At 36.6% G+C, this 14,095-nt stretch overlaps 1 protein-coding gene across 1 annotated transcript in view; it reads left to right on the top strand.

Moving 5' to 3' along the window:
• Nucleotides 1-14,095, top strand: part of OTOG (otogelin) — a 110,186-nt gene that overhangs the window by 11,271 nt on the left and 84,820 nt on the right. Inside the window, exons 5-15 of the mRNA XM_021300048.2 lie at nt 2,070-2,162; nt 2,382-2,536; nt 2,928-3,046; nt 3,444-3,649; nt 5,217-5,347; nt 6,148-6,254; nt 7,123-7,232; nt 8,063-8,188; nt 8,866-8,974; nt 9,833-9,879; nt 10,714-10,859. Coding sequence (XP_021155723.2) covers nt 2,070-2,162; nt 2,382-2,536; nt 2,928-3,046; nt 3,444-3,649; nt 5,217-5,347; nt 6,148-6,254; nt 7,123-7,232; nt 8,063-8,188; nt 8,866-8,974; nt 9,833-9,879; nt 10,714-10,859 — 1,349 coding nt within the window. The remainder of the gene's footprint in view (nt 1-2,069; nt 2,163-2,381; nt 2,537-2,927; nt 3,047-3,443; nt 3,650-5,216; nt 5,348-6,147; nt 6,255-7,122; nt 7,233-8,062; nt 8,189-8,865; nt 8,975-9,832; nt 9,880-10,713; nt 10,860-14,095) is intronic.

The following is a 14,095-nucleotide window of genomic DNA, read 5'->3' as shown; positions in this document are numbered from 1 at the left end:
AAACAAAGGAATTGAAAGTGATCATTTGGGTATTTTAAAAGTATTCATTTAAGTAAATAGCATTTATAATGTTTATGCAAATAGAAATGGCCATATAAACACCAATAAACTGTACCAACAAATTTTGTCAGAACTCAGTAAGCAGGGGTTCTGTATATTTGTAATTGAAGATAATATTTTGTAAAATCACATGGCCTAAAGTAGATGAATGTGTTAAGCTTTTTTTCATTATGGTACACTGTAAGTTTCTTGAAGTCTTCCTCATTCTAGCATTATAACCAGTTATGAGCACAAAGCATCTTTCTTTTGAGTTTCTAGAATCTCACAAAGCAAAAGGGAATTTAAATATGACCTTTTTCCTCACTAAACTTCTACATTGACCACACTTTGGTAAAACAGAAGCGAAGTCTAAATAGCATTCAGTCCATGAATTCTGACAAGATTTTGCATGTGAATTGAATGTTGGATGCGTAGTCACTTGGTGGGAACATCCGAAAGCAATTTGTGTGCAGTAGATAAACTTGCAAACCAGGTGAGGTTTTTAAGAGGCATTGGGAAGTCTTGTTCAAGCTAAAGTAGGAGCTTAAAAGGAAACTGAAAAGTGTTTGTAGCATCTTGTTAAAAATGCTGTTTCTGATTGTTAAAAGAGCTCTTACTATTTATGTTACATGTTGGCAAAACAAACTAAATACGTGCTGTAAAAGATGTTGGTAGGAAATTAGTATTGGTAAAACAATAAAATGAGCTTCTAGAAGAGGGGGGAAAAATTAGGTAGGGAGAAAACATCCTTTGAAATTGATCTATTTTACTGTTGCTACTGCTGGAATCAAGAATTCAACATCTGTTTCATGACAGTAGGATGTCACTTATCAACTCTTGACTTATTAGAAAACATTTGTTTCCTTGCAAACAATTTATAGAAAACCATTTCATTCTATAAAGTAGTTCAGAATCCACTTTTTATGTTGATACTTTTTGTGTATGTTTAGCAAATGTCAATAGTGTGAGAACAAAACCTAAAGATGGTGTGACCCATGAAATCCTGAAACAGTGGTCCATATCCTGGAAGGCTTTCCTCTGGAGTCTAATTCTGTCAAGACTAAATAATTTGTGGAGTTTATTTGGATTGTTAGAAGTAGTCCTTGCTTTATTTTGCCTGCATCAGCAAAACTAGGTATGTTAGGACCGGTCTGTATGCTACGAATTATTAGATATTTCATAAGTGAGCCTTTTACTGAAATGGGAGAAGAGATCTTTTTCTGTGAATGCTGGTTTTCAGGACAATGCTTAAAAATTCATATGTGAGTCCTTTTTTTTTTTTTCCAATAATTACGTGTTTATTAAGATAAAGCAAGAAGACTGGCTCTTCAGATTTCGATGGGGATCTTCCCAGGGAAAATATAAAGTAAAAAGACCCAACACTTCCCTCCCTCAAACCCAAACCTGTCATTATAAGTTAAGGCACTTGCTTTTTCTACAGTAGGCTCGCAATACTTAAGCATTAAATTTTTCCTTTCTTAAAAGTTTATCTCAAATAAAATCAGAAACCAGAGCAGTGGTCTGTGTCTTTATGGAAGGTGTTTGTGGTTGGTACACTTAAAAGTTGTAAGATGGAAAGAGGCCAGGCAGCTTAGAGATTCACAGCTGGGATCTCAGCATTTGTGTTTCTAGGGCAGTATCCTCTCATCTTGATAGGGCTTACCCATACAATGTTATCTGTAGCAGTCTGTTGTTTAAGTAATAGGCACCGTGATTTGTTTTTGTTTAATACTTGTTCACTTCCTCTATTCATTCTTAGGTGATTAAAAACACATCAGACTAACAGATATCACAGCCATTTTGATTTGGCTTCTCTAAATGTACAATAGATTTGCTTCATCTGCTTTTATTTCTCGAGGTGTAGCTTTTGCTGTATGTATCTTCTTTGTGGAGGCCTGTGGGAATCTCCTGGACATTTAAATGCTAAGCCACCATCACCTGTCATTCATGGAGTTATGTTTGGTGACAGAACTGTGTCTTAAGAACAAAAATTATCATAATTTAACATGCTTTGTTTTTTTTCCACGCAGATTCGTTCACATGTTTTAATGGAGGTGAGTGTGTCTACAGAGAGCTGTGTAACTGCAGTCGATTTAATGCATCTGGACCAAGATGCCAGACAGGTGTGTAAAGAGAGAAAACTACCTGGGTTTCTGGGATTGTAGTTGTAGTTCTCACAACCACAAGAATGACTACCCTCTGCCTAAAGGTTTCTTCATACCCTATTGTTTTTCCCTCTCTTTTCTGTGGTGATATCTCATAGCTTACTGTGTATGTTAATCTCAGCTACAGATTGAAATAAAAAACCAGTGGTACTTCTCAAGTGACTCTCCTTTTGCTAGTGTATAATACAGGTGCCGAAAGAGATCATATATGCAGAACTTGGGGTCAATATAATTTTGAAACTTTCGATGGACTCTATTATTATTTTCCTGGGAAATCCACGTACGCACTTGTGAGACATACTGAGTTAGATGAACAGAGTTTTTCCATACAGGTAAGGGACTGCACTTCTACATTCTGTGGGTTGTTGTTGAGCTTGCTAATAATGCATTAATATTTGGACATTAAAAGTAACTTGCAATGGTAGTATGGGGTTCTAGAATGTGATATAGATGTAATTCTAATGTAATGTGAGCTACCAGTTACTATAGCACAAAATGTAAATAGCTGGAAGGAAATTGATGTGTGTACTTCCAAACCTGCTTCTGCTGTGAAAAGACTGCTCTAAAAAGAGTACTAATTGTACTCAGGTTTTTTGAGGAAGAGTGGAACCAAACTACTTGTTCGCATGCTGAAGGTGGGATTGGGAGTATTAGTTGTGTAATGTGGATTCCAAAGAGTTGGATTAAAATCTTGACTTTGATGCTAGTAATTTTATTTGGCAGGTGAATAATGATCCTGAGTGCCATTCTTCTCCTTACTCCTGCAGAAGGTCCATTAGTTTATTCTTTTCTGGAGATGAACAGATAAAGATGAGCAGTGAAGTCACCTACAAAGGATTTGGGTAATTGCACTTGTGTTTCTTATGCTGTAGTTACACTGTAACTAATCTTGTGATACCAATTTGATAAGAGACATAAACTGGATCAGATATTTGTTGGTAGCTTAAAAAAAACCTATCCAGACCACAGCTGTAATAATTGCCTTCTACAGAATAGTGTCTGAGGAGGGTGACATCTAAATGACTGCTACGTGGTATTAAGAAACATAACCACTGCCATCAGTCCTTTGATTTTTGCTCTTATTTGCAATTTTCACCTTTTTTTTTTTAGTGAAATTACTTGATATTTATGTCAGGGGTTTTGAGATGTATGAGGAAGTCATTAAATCAGCATGTAATTTATTTTGAATAGTGATACTTTCTCACGTAAAGTTGGTTTTGGTTCTGTCTTATTTATCAGAGTACAGTTACCTTATATTATTGGAAACTTACACATCCAGAAGCTAGCTGGATACTTCCTAGTCAGGCACCAGTATGCCTTTACTTTGGCTTGGGATGGTACGTCTGCAATGTATATCAAAATGACACCAGAGTACCTGGGCAAAACACAAGGGCTCTGTGGAAACAATAATGCTATCCTACAGGATGATCTTGAAACCAGTTATGGTGAGTATTTAAAATACTTCCTCTTGTGTTAGTAGAGGTTTGTGTTTATATTTTTTTGGTGTGGGGTTTTTTGTGTTTTGTTTTGTGTTTTTTTTTTTTTTTGTTTTTTTTTGTTTGTTTGTTTGTTTGTTTTTGTTTTTTTTTTTTTTTTGGGTGTGTGAACTAAATGTAACTTTGCTTAGTTTTAAATTGTAATGCTAATTGAATATAAGATGGTCAACTTCTGAAATGGAAAATAGGATATGGAAATACTTGTGGTAGATGATATTGTTAGCGAAGAGGGTCAGTTTCAATATAGATGGAGCTCTGGGGACAAAGGTCTTCAAAAGCATGACTAAAAGCTGTCTTACTCCATTACCTGCAATGGTAATGCCTTACTTCAGTCTCCTAGGAGTTGAAAGGTAAAATCTACTTTTAAATGTTCACTGCCCTCTTAGCAATTTTATGTAGGAGCCTGTAGAAGCCTGAGATACTGCAATTGGAAATAGATCGGAAATTTTAGTTAGTAGATCAATTTGATGAAAACTGCCAAATCTCATTTGATCAATTATGCTAATGCTTTCAGAAGTGACCAGTGATCCTTGGATACAAACTTCACATACTTAAAGAGTCTTGGCTTTCAATAAATACTGAGTGATGACTTCTATAAAGAACCTGAGGAAAAAATCAGGCCCCTGAAAGTTAGTTCAAGTTAGGTAATAAAGACCTCTGGAAATTATTGGTTTGGGCTGTTTAAGTCTTTACTCCTCCTTTAAAATAAGCCCTGCACTACTATCAGCTCTTACTGCCATGGAATATATTGGTCACTAAATCAAAATGCTTAAAATAATACCAAGACCAATAGCTCATTGTCCTCATTGCCTTCAGAGACTTTTCTCTACCCTCTCACCTTCCTCAGGATATCTCAGTCACTTAACACTGTGGTTGTAGCACAGGTTGTTACACTGCATACTAGCTTTATCCAATTAGCTTGGGAGTAAGAGTAATAAAGATATGGCAAGATGTGCATTAGTGGGTAATCCAAGTAGCAATCAGTGTCACCACTTGTCTATGATGGATAATACCTTTCTTAGCTAGTTTAAAGCTAACATGGATGTTTCTACTAATGTGAAAAAGTCATGCCTTTACTTGGTTAATGTATGTAATCATTTTTTACCATTGCAGTGATCCAGGAATGTCATCTTTCTTGGACTTTAGACTCTCTTTTGGGAGTTTCGTGTAAAGCAACAGCATAGACCCATGTTTATGCTATTATAGCTTTCCTTTCTTTCATTCAAGGACTGTAGCAGACGCAGTCCTGCTCCCTAAAACCCTTCCTTGCTGAATCACATAAACTGCTTTCTGCCTTTCTAAAGGCTGCCTACTATAGTCCCTTTTAAAAGTATTTTCATTTCTTAAAAGGACCAGATTGTCTTCAGACTGACAGCTGATTCATTTAGTTGTAGGAAGGGCTTGGAGCTCTCTGTGTGATGTGATGTTTTGATTATTGAGATGTTTCCCTGGGAAATCCTATAGAAATGCTGTTTTTCTTCCAAGTTGCTGTGTAACTGTTGTGTGTCTTGTTTAGGAAAGCTGACAGATGATGTAACAGAATTTGTAGAGAGTTGGCAGGAAAATCCTCCACAAGGAACACCCAGTTGGGATAAATCTCTTCTCAATGAACCACCCTGCCTGACACAAAGCCATGAATCTCTACAGGTTTGGATCAACACAAAAGGATTATTACACTAGTTGGTGATTCTAATTAGAACAAGAATTTGACTTAAGGCTTTGAAGGAGGCTGGGAATGTTCTCAATTCTTTGGAGAGGTGGATTTAAATGGTTGCTGCAGCAGAGCTTCCCTTGTCTCCTCTTCTCCCCTCTACTTTTCTTCTGTATGAGTTTGTAATTCTTGATGTTTTGTGATGTTGTATTGTCTGCATAGCAGCCAAAAAAAGTGTTTGAATATGGGCCTAAATGGGTGAAAGGTGTAAAGTAGTAGTGCATTCTAGAGCTTGTTCTCCTTAGGAAGGATAGAAGGAAGCAGGCAGGCAAAATCAGAATTAGAGCCCAGTTAATGTCCCAGTGTTGAAAAAATGAGTTATTGTCACTTTCGTCCATCACATTGAAGTAGTTTTACCTTTTAAGGAGTATTTTCAAGATATAGCCCTGAAATGAAGTGCTTAGAAACTAAAACTGATGCCAGGCATGTTTTATTTCAGTTGCCTTTTACTTTGTGATTTAACTGAAGACTATTTCAGGTTGTCTGGGGCTTAGCTGCAACATGGTCTGTGCCTTTCTTGGGGAAGGGTTCTGTTTTACTACCATTGATGTGACCAGTGTTATGAATACTCTGGCATGGAACGCAACGTGTTGCTAGCCGCTGCTTCTGGTTCACGGAAGGAAAGTGATTCCTTGTCACAGACTGAGATTCTGTTCTGATTTTTGATAGTATTCTATTCTGAATAGGTTTATTTATGAAAATCTCTTATTCACAACAGCTATCTGATTAATTTCAGAGGGCATACACTCTGTGTAATATCCTGTTACAGCCCCCGTTTAAACAATGTCACGAATATGTGAGTCCTCTTCCTTTTATGGCAAGCTGCACCAATGATCTTTGCATGTAAGTGAATGTTTTTGGCTGATTCCAAAGCCATTATAAAAAACACTGTCCTTCTATTATGAGAACTAATTGTAAATGTTAACAGAACTAATGTGTGCCTTTTTTGCATGTCAATTACTATCTAACATTCTTTGATTATTTTGCTTTTTTCACTTGTTCTAGTTTTACTGCCAGAAATTTCTGTGGAGTTGTTTCTGGGCTTTCTGCTTGCTTGTGGCTTTTTGTTTGTGTTTGTTTGCTTTAGTATAAGAATGACCAAAATCAGGACCAGATACTTTTATAATTTGTTAACGTTAATGCAACATCATCAAAATTTCTAGCCTTAGTGAAAAGTAATACTGAACAGATCAGTTTGGCATCTGCAAGCCATATGTTAATCCAATGAAATGAGGAATTTGTTTGCTGTTTTAATTTATGCTGTCATTTCACAACCTGCTGTAATCCTTGTCCAAGCAGTTTTGACTAGTTAAATCACCAGGCAGTACAGGAGAAGGTAATTTCAATTTCTTGTACCATGGTGACTCACTGGTAGAGATCTTTTTGTTTTCTTGTTATTTTTCTGAAGGATGTTATTCCTTTTCTAAAAATCAAGACCTTTATTCAAGTCTGTCTATACTGCTGTATCCCTGGCTTTCATGGATTTATTCAGGAATTTAGTGTTGTGTCTCAAATACCTTGGTGACCTGTCTTCAAGTGCATCAGAATGTCTGATCCATTGAAGACGTTTAACCTAGCCAACCAACACAGTACTTTAGAACATTATTAAAGTAGATGCAGACATTGTGGTAGTATGCAATGCATTTTTGAGGTGTTTTTTGCATGTTTGAATGTAGTTAGAAAATAATATGTCAATTTTTATTTGTGTAAGGTCAGCAGTTGATAATGCAACTTGGTGTCGAGCCTTAACTGAATATGCTCGAGCGTGTGCCCAAGCAGGAAAGCCACTTCATGGATGGCGAATGCGCTTTCAGCAGTGTGGTAAGCAGATGCTTTTGTACTTGGAAATACTGCTTAGTAGTTGTATTTTGAAAATAATGCTCTTCATACTTCCACTTCTTTGTCTTACCTCCTATTTTGAACTTGCATAGTTCTCAATGTAAGTAACTGTGGACTCACGTCAAGGCTACTTAAATGCAATGGAATTTCTTTTTTACATGCGTAATTTGTACTGAATGTATTTAAAGTACTAAACTTATTAGGATATGTTTTAAGAACCTTCGTACTAAACCACCAGAGATTCTTTAAGATGATCAACCATTTTCTTTTTTCATAGAGCTGTTCTTTCAAATATTGTCTAAGTCGTTGTGGCTTTCTGATATAGAAAATGTATGTCATGAGTGTTTAAAAATAAATTTGAGTTACACTTGCATAAATCTTCATCTTAGAAGTCACAGAAAGTAAGTTTGAAAGGGATCATGTAACTGGCTTGCCTGTCTGGAACACAGGACCAAAACTGCTTTGTTGTTCATGACAGATTTTGCCTGTGTTTTCAAAAGTGTTTGTTAATGGATATTCTACCACTTCTTACACTGATCTGAATATCTAAATACCTCTGCTGTGAGAAGGTTTCCCTGAGTCTCCCTTGGTGTATTTTAAGATTATTCCTTCTCAATGCACCTCTAATGGACAGAATATGAATATATGTATATTTTCAGTGTTATGAAAGCCATTATTTCATTGTTCTACACAACAGACACTCAACTGACTTACCAAAAGGTAACTACTTGAAAGAAATGTGTGCAATCTATCTAAGGCCTGAAGCATTAAACCAATACCTTTTCATTTCTCTGCCTGTTCCTGTTTTTCAGTGATTGCCTGTGTTGAACCTTTGACTTATAATGAGTGTATCAACTGTTGCCCTGTTTCATGTCATCAACAGTCACAGTGCATTGGCAGTGAGCTTCCCTGCATTGATGGATGCTACTGTCCAGATGGTAAGTTTTGCTTCTCAAATACTATTATTTGATTCCACACAGCTTTCAGGTTGTTCTCCCCTAAGCTTAGCTACATGGTCTGGCTAGATTAAGGTGCTCACAGGAACTTTATAATTAGCTTTGGCATACGTTTTATCTTTTATGGACTAGTAAAGTCTTATAGCTTCTGGCTCTCTAATAATGGAATAATTAAAAAAAAAAAAAAAAAAGACAAAAGCCCCACTGAAATTAAGGACCAAACAGTGCCTTAAAACATAGAGGCAAAGATTTGTAAAGCTGTCAAGAAAGAAGCCAAAGGCACTCAAAGCAGAGTGGTGTGGTTTGCATGTGGTGGGTTTTTTTGGTGGTGGTGGTGGTTGTTTGGGGTTGGTTTGTTTGTTTGGTTTTTTGTGTTTGTATGTGATGGGATTGTTTCCTGCCCTTTTTCCTCAATATTAAACACTTGTTATTCATACTATTGTTAGTGTATGTCAAGCAATCTGGGGACTTGGCCCATGTAATGGAATTGGTTTAGTATAATTCAAATTCGCTCTTGTTCTGCAAAAATGACTACCGGATAGTCCAGAGTTTTATTATCATACGTGACCTTTTGTGTTGTTTTTGTGTATATTTGTTAGTGCTTCATCAACCATTTGTAGAGATATTTATCTTTTTTCGTGTTGTTTTATTTCTTCTAGGCTTAATTTATGAAAACGGGTTGTGTGTCAAGCCTATGGACTGTCCTTGTGACTATCATGGAAGTTTCCTTGAAATGGGTTCAGTGGTTTATGAGGAATGTAATAACTGGTTAGTAATTTTTCTTTTTATGCTGTGGACTTAGTCCCTTCATGGTCATAAGATAACATCTTTAAGGACTATTTTAGTTTAAAATTGTATGAAGTTGGTAAGTCCTCACTGTTTTACATACAGAAACTATTCTTCCATGTGTATTTTTCAAGGAAGGAAAAAATGAAAGAGACTCTAGAGCTATTAATGAAGAAGAGCAAATGACAAATATTGCTGAGAATAATATTTAGTACTCTTTACATGTTGAAATATGCCTCAAACTAAAAGGAATCTAGAGTTTGAAATCTTAACAGGAGAACTACTTTGACTTTACTTTTTCTCTTGTTTGTGTTGTCTCACTTAGACACAAAGAGTCTGATGTCATTATGACATTAAGCTGCTGTTTGGGGAATTTCTGAGTTAATTTTATACATTGGGAAGAGAAGTTTGTAGATGCTGCCTTTTGTTGGATCAACTTACTTGAAGAAGACAGATGAGCTCACAGATGTGCAACTTCTTTTTTTACAACAGTTCCATTTTTTTTTAAGTCATAAGATTCAAATTGCTTGTGTTTATTCTTCTCAATTTTAATTATTCTTAACTTTTATAATTGTTATCAAGGAGCTAAAAAAAAGAAAAAAAGACAAGTGCTATTGAATGCATGGATGAAATTTCACCTGATCATATCCTCTCGAAAAGCTCTTGCCACAGTTTCCAGACATTCTAGTGACTTTGATAGCTCTGTTGCACCCTCTGTGAGACTTAAGACTCTTGGTGCTCATTTCATAGATAAGAAATCCAGGAGGAACAACTGAGAGACAACCACATATACTTTACACACACAAAAAAAAGTATGAAACCTTTTTGTTTTTATTTCAGCACTTGCATAGGAGGAAAGTGGATTTGTACAAATCTTACATGTCCAGGTATGTGGAAGTCTTGAATACCTAACTTTTTTTAACAACTGAGTTTTTACTTGGGGTAAAATATACTATTTGATCTTAATATGATATTTCACTATATAATTAGTAATTTGATTTCTATCTACATATAAACAAATCTACACACACAGTAGTTAAAATACTAAAATGGTCTGAACAGCAGGTATCTGTGTTTCAGCTTATTGCAGTAATGTGTCTCCCTGTACATCACCGTAACATCTCTGGTAGTAGATGGTTCTACCTGGTTATTCTTGTAGTTCAGCTAAAGTTTGTATTGCTGGCTAGCGATATAGTATCTAGGTATTGCACAAATATCAGTTAATCCTTTTCATAACATGCCTGCGGAATGAGGATGTTATTCTCACTTCATACATAGGCAGCTAAACTACAGAGATGAAGGTCAAAAGGATTTTGCATGTTAAAGGTACCATGGCCTCATGGTTCTTATAGCTGCCAGTAGATTCAAACACTAATCTCAGAGTTATCAGTTAACTGTTGGAGTGTTTAATGTTTCTGCAATTTGGTTTTTAGATCCACAAATCAAATGCAACACCCAGAATGTAAGGATCGCACATATTATTGCTTCCTTTTGGGGGAAAGTTGTTTAGTTATCCCAGCCTGGCATCTAGTAGGAACTCCGTAACAAAAACAAGGATAAGGTTCAGTTCCTAACAGTTTTCATAGTAGTTGGCTATAATAGGAACACAATTTTATAAATTATACCATGCATCAAAGCATATGAACTCTACAGCAGTAATAACTGGTGAGAGTACACTGTCTTTTCTACATATTAAATTACATGATTTTTATGTTTGTCAGCTGAATGCTCAGTTTCAGGAGACATTCACTTCAAGACCTTTGATGGGCGCAAGTACACTTTCCAAGCTACCTGCCAATATATTCTAGCAAAAAGCCGTACATCTGGAGCATTTACCATATCCTTGCAAAATGCTCCTTGTGGACAGGTAAGGGTTAGAACCTTCATGTAATGTTTATATCCTGAAGGGTTTATTAATTGAGGGGAAAAATATTAAAAATGAAAGCTACCTACAAGTGAATATGTTAAAATTAATCAGTAGCAACAGTTCTCTTTACTCATGAAATAGTTGAACAACAACAGTCCAGAGGAAGTCTGTGCAAAAATTCTCATGTTTACTTGGGATAAATAGGAAAGATTATGCTGTCATTCTGGTTCAGCATTCACTGAGGTCATTCAGTAGCTTATGGTGATTCATGCAGCAAACCCTGAATGATGACTCTATTTTTTGAGCCTACTGTGTACATATTAGTGGATTTGCAGCCAGCACAAAATAAGTTTCCTGATTATTACTGCTTGAAGAATGACTTTTTTGTTCTTTGAATATAGATTCCTCTTTCAGCTTTGTTCTTATAACTTGAAATTCAGTTTTACTTACATCAATATGTAAAACTTTGTATAGCTTTTAGGACAGTTCTCTGTGACTTGGGTATATGTATGCATCTGTTTTACTGTTGTTTAGTTAATATCCTGTACAGTTGATTTCAGCCAACATGCATGTGCATGTATACCTGATACACTCAGTGCTCCTCCTTCGTATTTGAAAGTTTCTGATACTGTACACCAAAGTCACTAAATATTTAATCTGCTTTATGTCCGAAACCCATTCTCTTTCCTTTGTGTATGTGGATTTCTGAGCATGTATTATAACACTGAGGTATGGACCGCTGGTAAGATTTTCACTGCAGCATTTTGTTCTTATTTGTCTTGATAGCTCTTGTAATTTTGAGGAAGTTAAAGCAAGTTAGAATGGATCTTAAACATACATAGGAGGTGTGAGAAGTGTAGTTGACTGGGTTGAGCTGCTTTCTGGACTCAGACTTTTCTCTCTGACTTTGAGTTCTACACATGCACGTAAGGGCAGAATTTGGCCTGTGTTTGTATTAGGACCATAATGGTACTGTGGATGGCTACTTACTAAGCTTCTGGACTTGGTGTAGGAGCAAGATGTTGCACAAAGAAAGGCTGTCCCCAGCAACTTCCTGCTTATAGATGGAGCATGACATCCATGGTATGGAATGCTTCATTCAACCTGGATGTAATGTAGGTGCTGTCCCATCTGTGCCCACCTCCTACAAATTTGCACCTGCAACTGGATGGCTGAAGAAGTCTGTGGTGTCCATGACAACAGCCAAGATATTAATGAGTTTGTGAATTCTCTTCATACCAAATCCCAAACACTGGATAGCTACTGGAAGAAAACATTAACTCTCTCCAGAGCACTAGCTCATTATTGTCAAACTAAATCCAAAACAAAAGACCATGCTAACTAGCAGAAGGAAGTAATATTTAAGTGGCATTGACAAGTTTAGTATGATGGAAATTATTTATTTGCAATCCAGGTAAGAGATGGGAGACTGAGAGCATGGAGTCCCCCTCTCATCTCAGTGATAGAAGTTGAGAGGTGAGAAAAATAGTTAAACTGAATAGAGACCAAATATATTTTCCAGGTAGATGGTCTGCATTAAAATGTCCCATTTTTTCTTCTGTGGTTCCTAGGAGAAGTGTGTCGGGACATCAGATGAGATAGGTAAAAGGGTGTAGAAGTTACTAGTGTTGAAAAAGTGAATTCCTGTGTTGTGAATATGTCTGCTTTATTACACTCTAATAGCCTCTAGCTTCTTGAGGTAAAAGAGTTACAGTGGGGGCTGTGAAATAGTAACTCAGTGAAGGCATGAAGATTAAAAAAAAAACTTCTGGGCTTTAACCCGTGTGCATTTTCCTACATGTTCAGAGGAATTTGGCCATCCTGCTGATATTTTGTGTTCATAGGAAGATTGAGACTGTTTCAAGATGCAGTATATCTGATTGTTGCTACAATTCCCCATGTCAAGTGCATGTTTGACTTAGCTTATTCTGATTTTAATGAGTTTAGCTGGCTCCATTCTGTGCTAGCCTCGGGATCCCAAGGAGCTAATTGTCAGTATCACCATCTAGAAGAAAAAAAAATAATAGCTGTGAAATAAAACATACACATAGGCATTCAACATAGGCATAAATCTGGTAAGTCAGAATAATTTTCTCAGAACTTTGCTGGGTCCAGGAAGTTTGAGAAAAGTGGTTGTATATTGAAGCTGTGTCTTGTAGTATATGGTTGAAGATAAGCAAAAGGGATCCCCAAAAAAACACTCCAGGCACCATTTTTATCAAATGAAAGTTGAGGCATGATTGACTCCTTGCAGAAGCCCACAGTGCAGAAGCCCTTGCAGAAGCCCACCTTTCAGCCTGACCTGTTGAAAAGCCCATCGATGGCCAGCAGAGGTCTGGAGCAAATGTCTGCCTATGGTAACGTGCAGGGTGTGTGTTGTGGGTCTCACTCCTTTTTGCATTACAGAACACTTACCTCTGTGCAAAACAGACAGAAATGTGCCTTTTGCTTTAGTTGTTCTGGTGATACTTTTGCTGGGGAAAGTGATCATCAGTTGGCTTCCTGCAGCACTCGTAGGACTGCGAAGAGCCTCCAGTAATTCTTGCATCTTCTTCACCTTGACTTAGGGACTTTGCTTTATGTGTCTTTGTGTCCAAAAAAACCTCAGATTCTCTTGGCTTTTACTACATGTTGGGCTTCATATTTCACCTAACTTTGGACAAAGCTAGCCTGATCAGTCCCTAATAGGTATATAGACTTTTACGGATGTTTGAGTGAAACATTCTGGATATTAACAGGCAGGTGGGTGACCAGAGGCTTATGTGGTATATTCTGGGGCTGTGTGCTGCTAATTTAATTATCAATGTACAAGTGGTGGGAGGGTAGTGAGAACAGTTTGTACAGTGTAATGCAAGAATGTGGAGCTTCTGCGCAGCTATTCAAGAGTCTATCAACTAGTTGGTACCACTTGGCAGAAGAGCTGCTTTACAGTTCCCTAGACACCATGCATTATTTTTTTCCCATTTATAAAAAATACTGAATTGAAACGGGAAGCTGAAAGATTTGTAGGGCAGAATCTCATATTTCTTGATGGCTTGAGTTTTTATGTGTTTTGTTTTTTTTTTTTTTTTTTTTAAAAAAAAACACACCAAAAAAAACCAAAAAAAACAAAAAAACCCAAAACAAAACAAAAAAAAAAAAAAACCCACACCACAAGTTATCATTCCTATCTCATTCAAGCAGATTAATAAATGTAGAAAGAAAATACCTGGGGAGATTTTAGCTCTCAGAATCAC

Source organism: Columba livia, chromosome 5, assembly GCF_036013475.1.
Source record: "Columba livia isolate bColLiv1 breed racing homer chromosome 5, bColLiv1.pat.W.v2, whole genome shotgun sequence".
In the NCBI taxonomy this organism is placed as follows: Eukaryota; Metazoa; Chordata; class Aves; order Columbiformes; family Columbidae; genus Columba; species Columba livia.
This window is presented reverse-complemented; position numbering and strand designations above follow the sequence as displayed.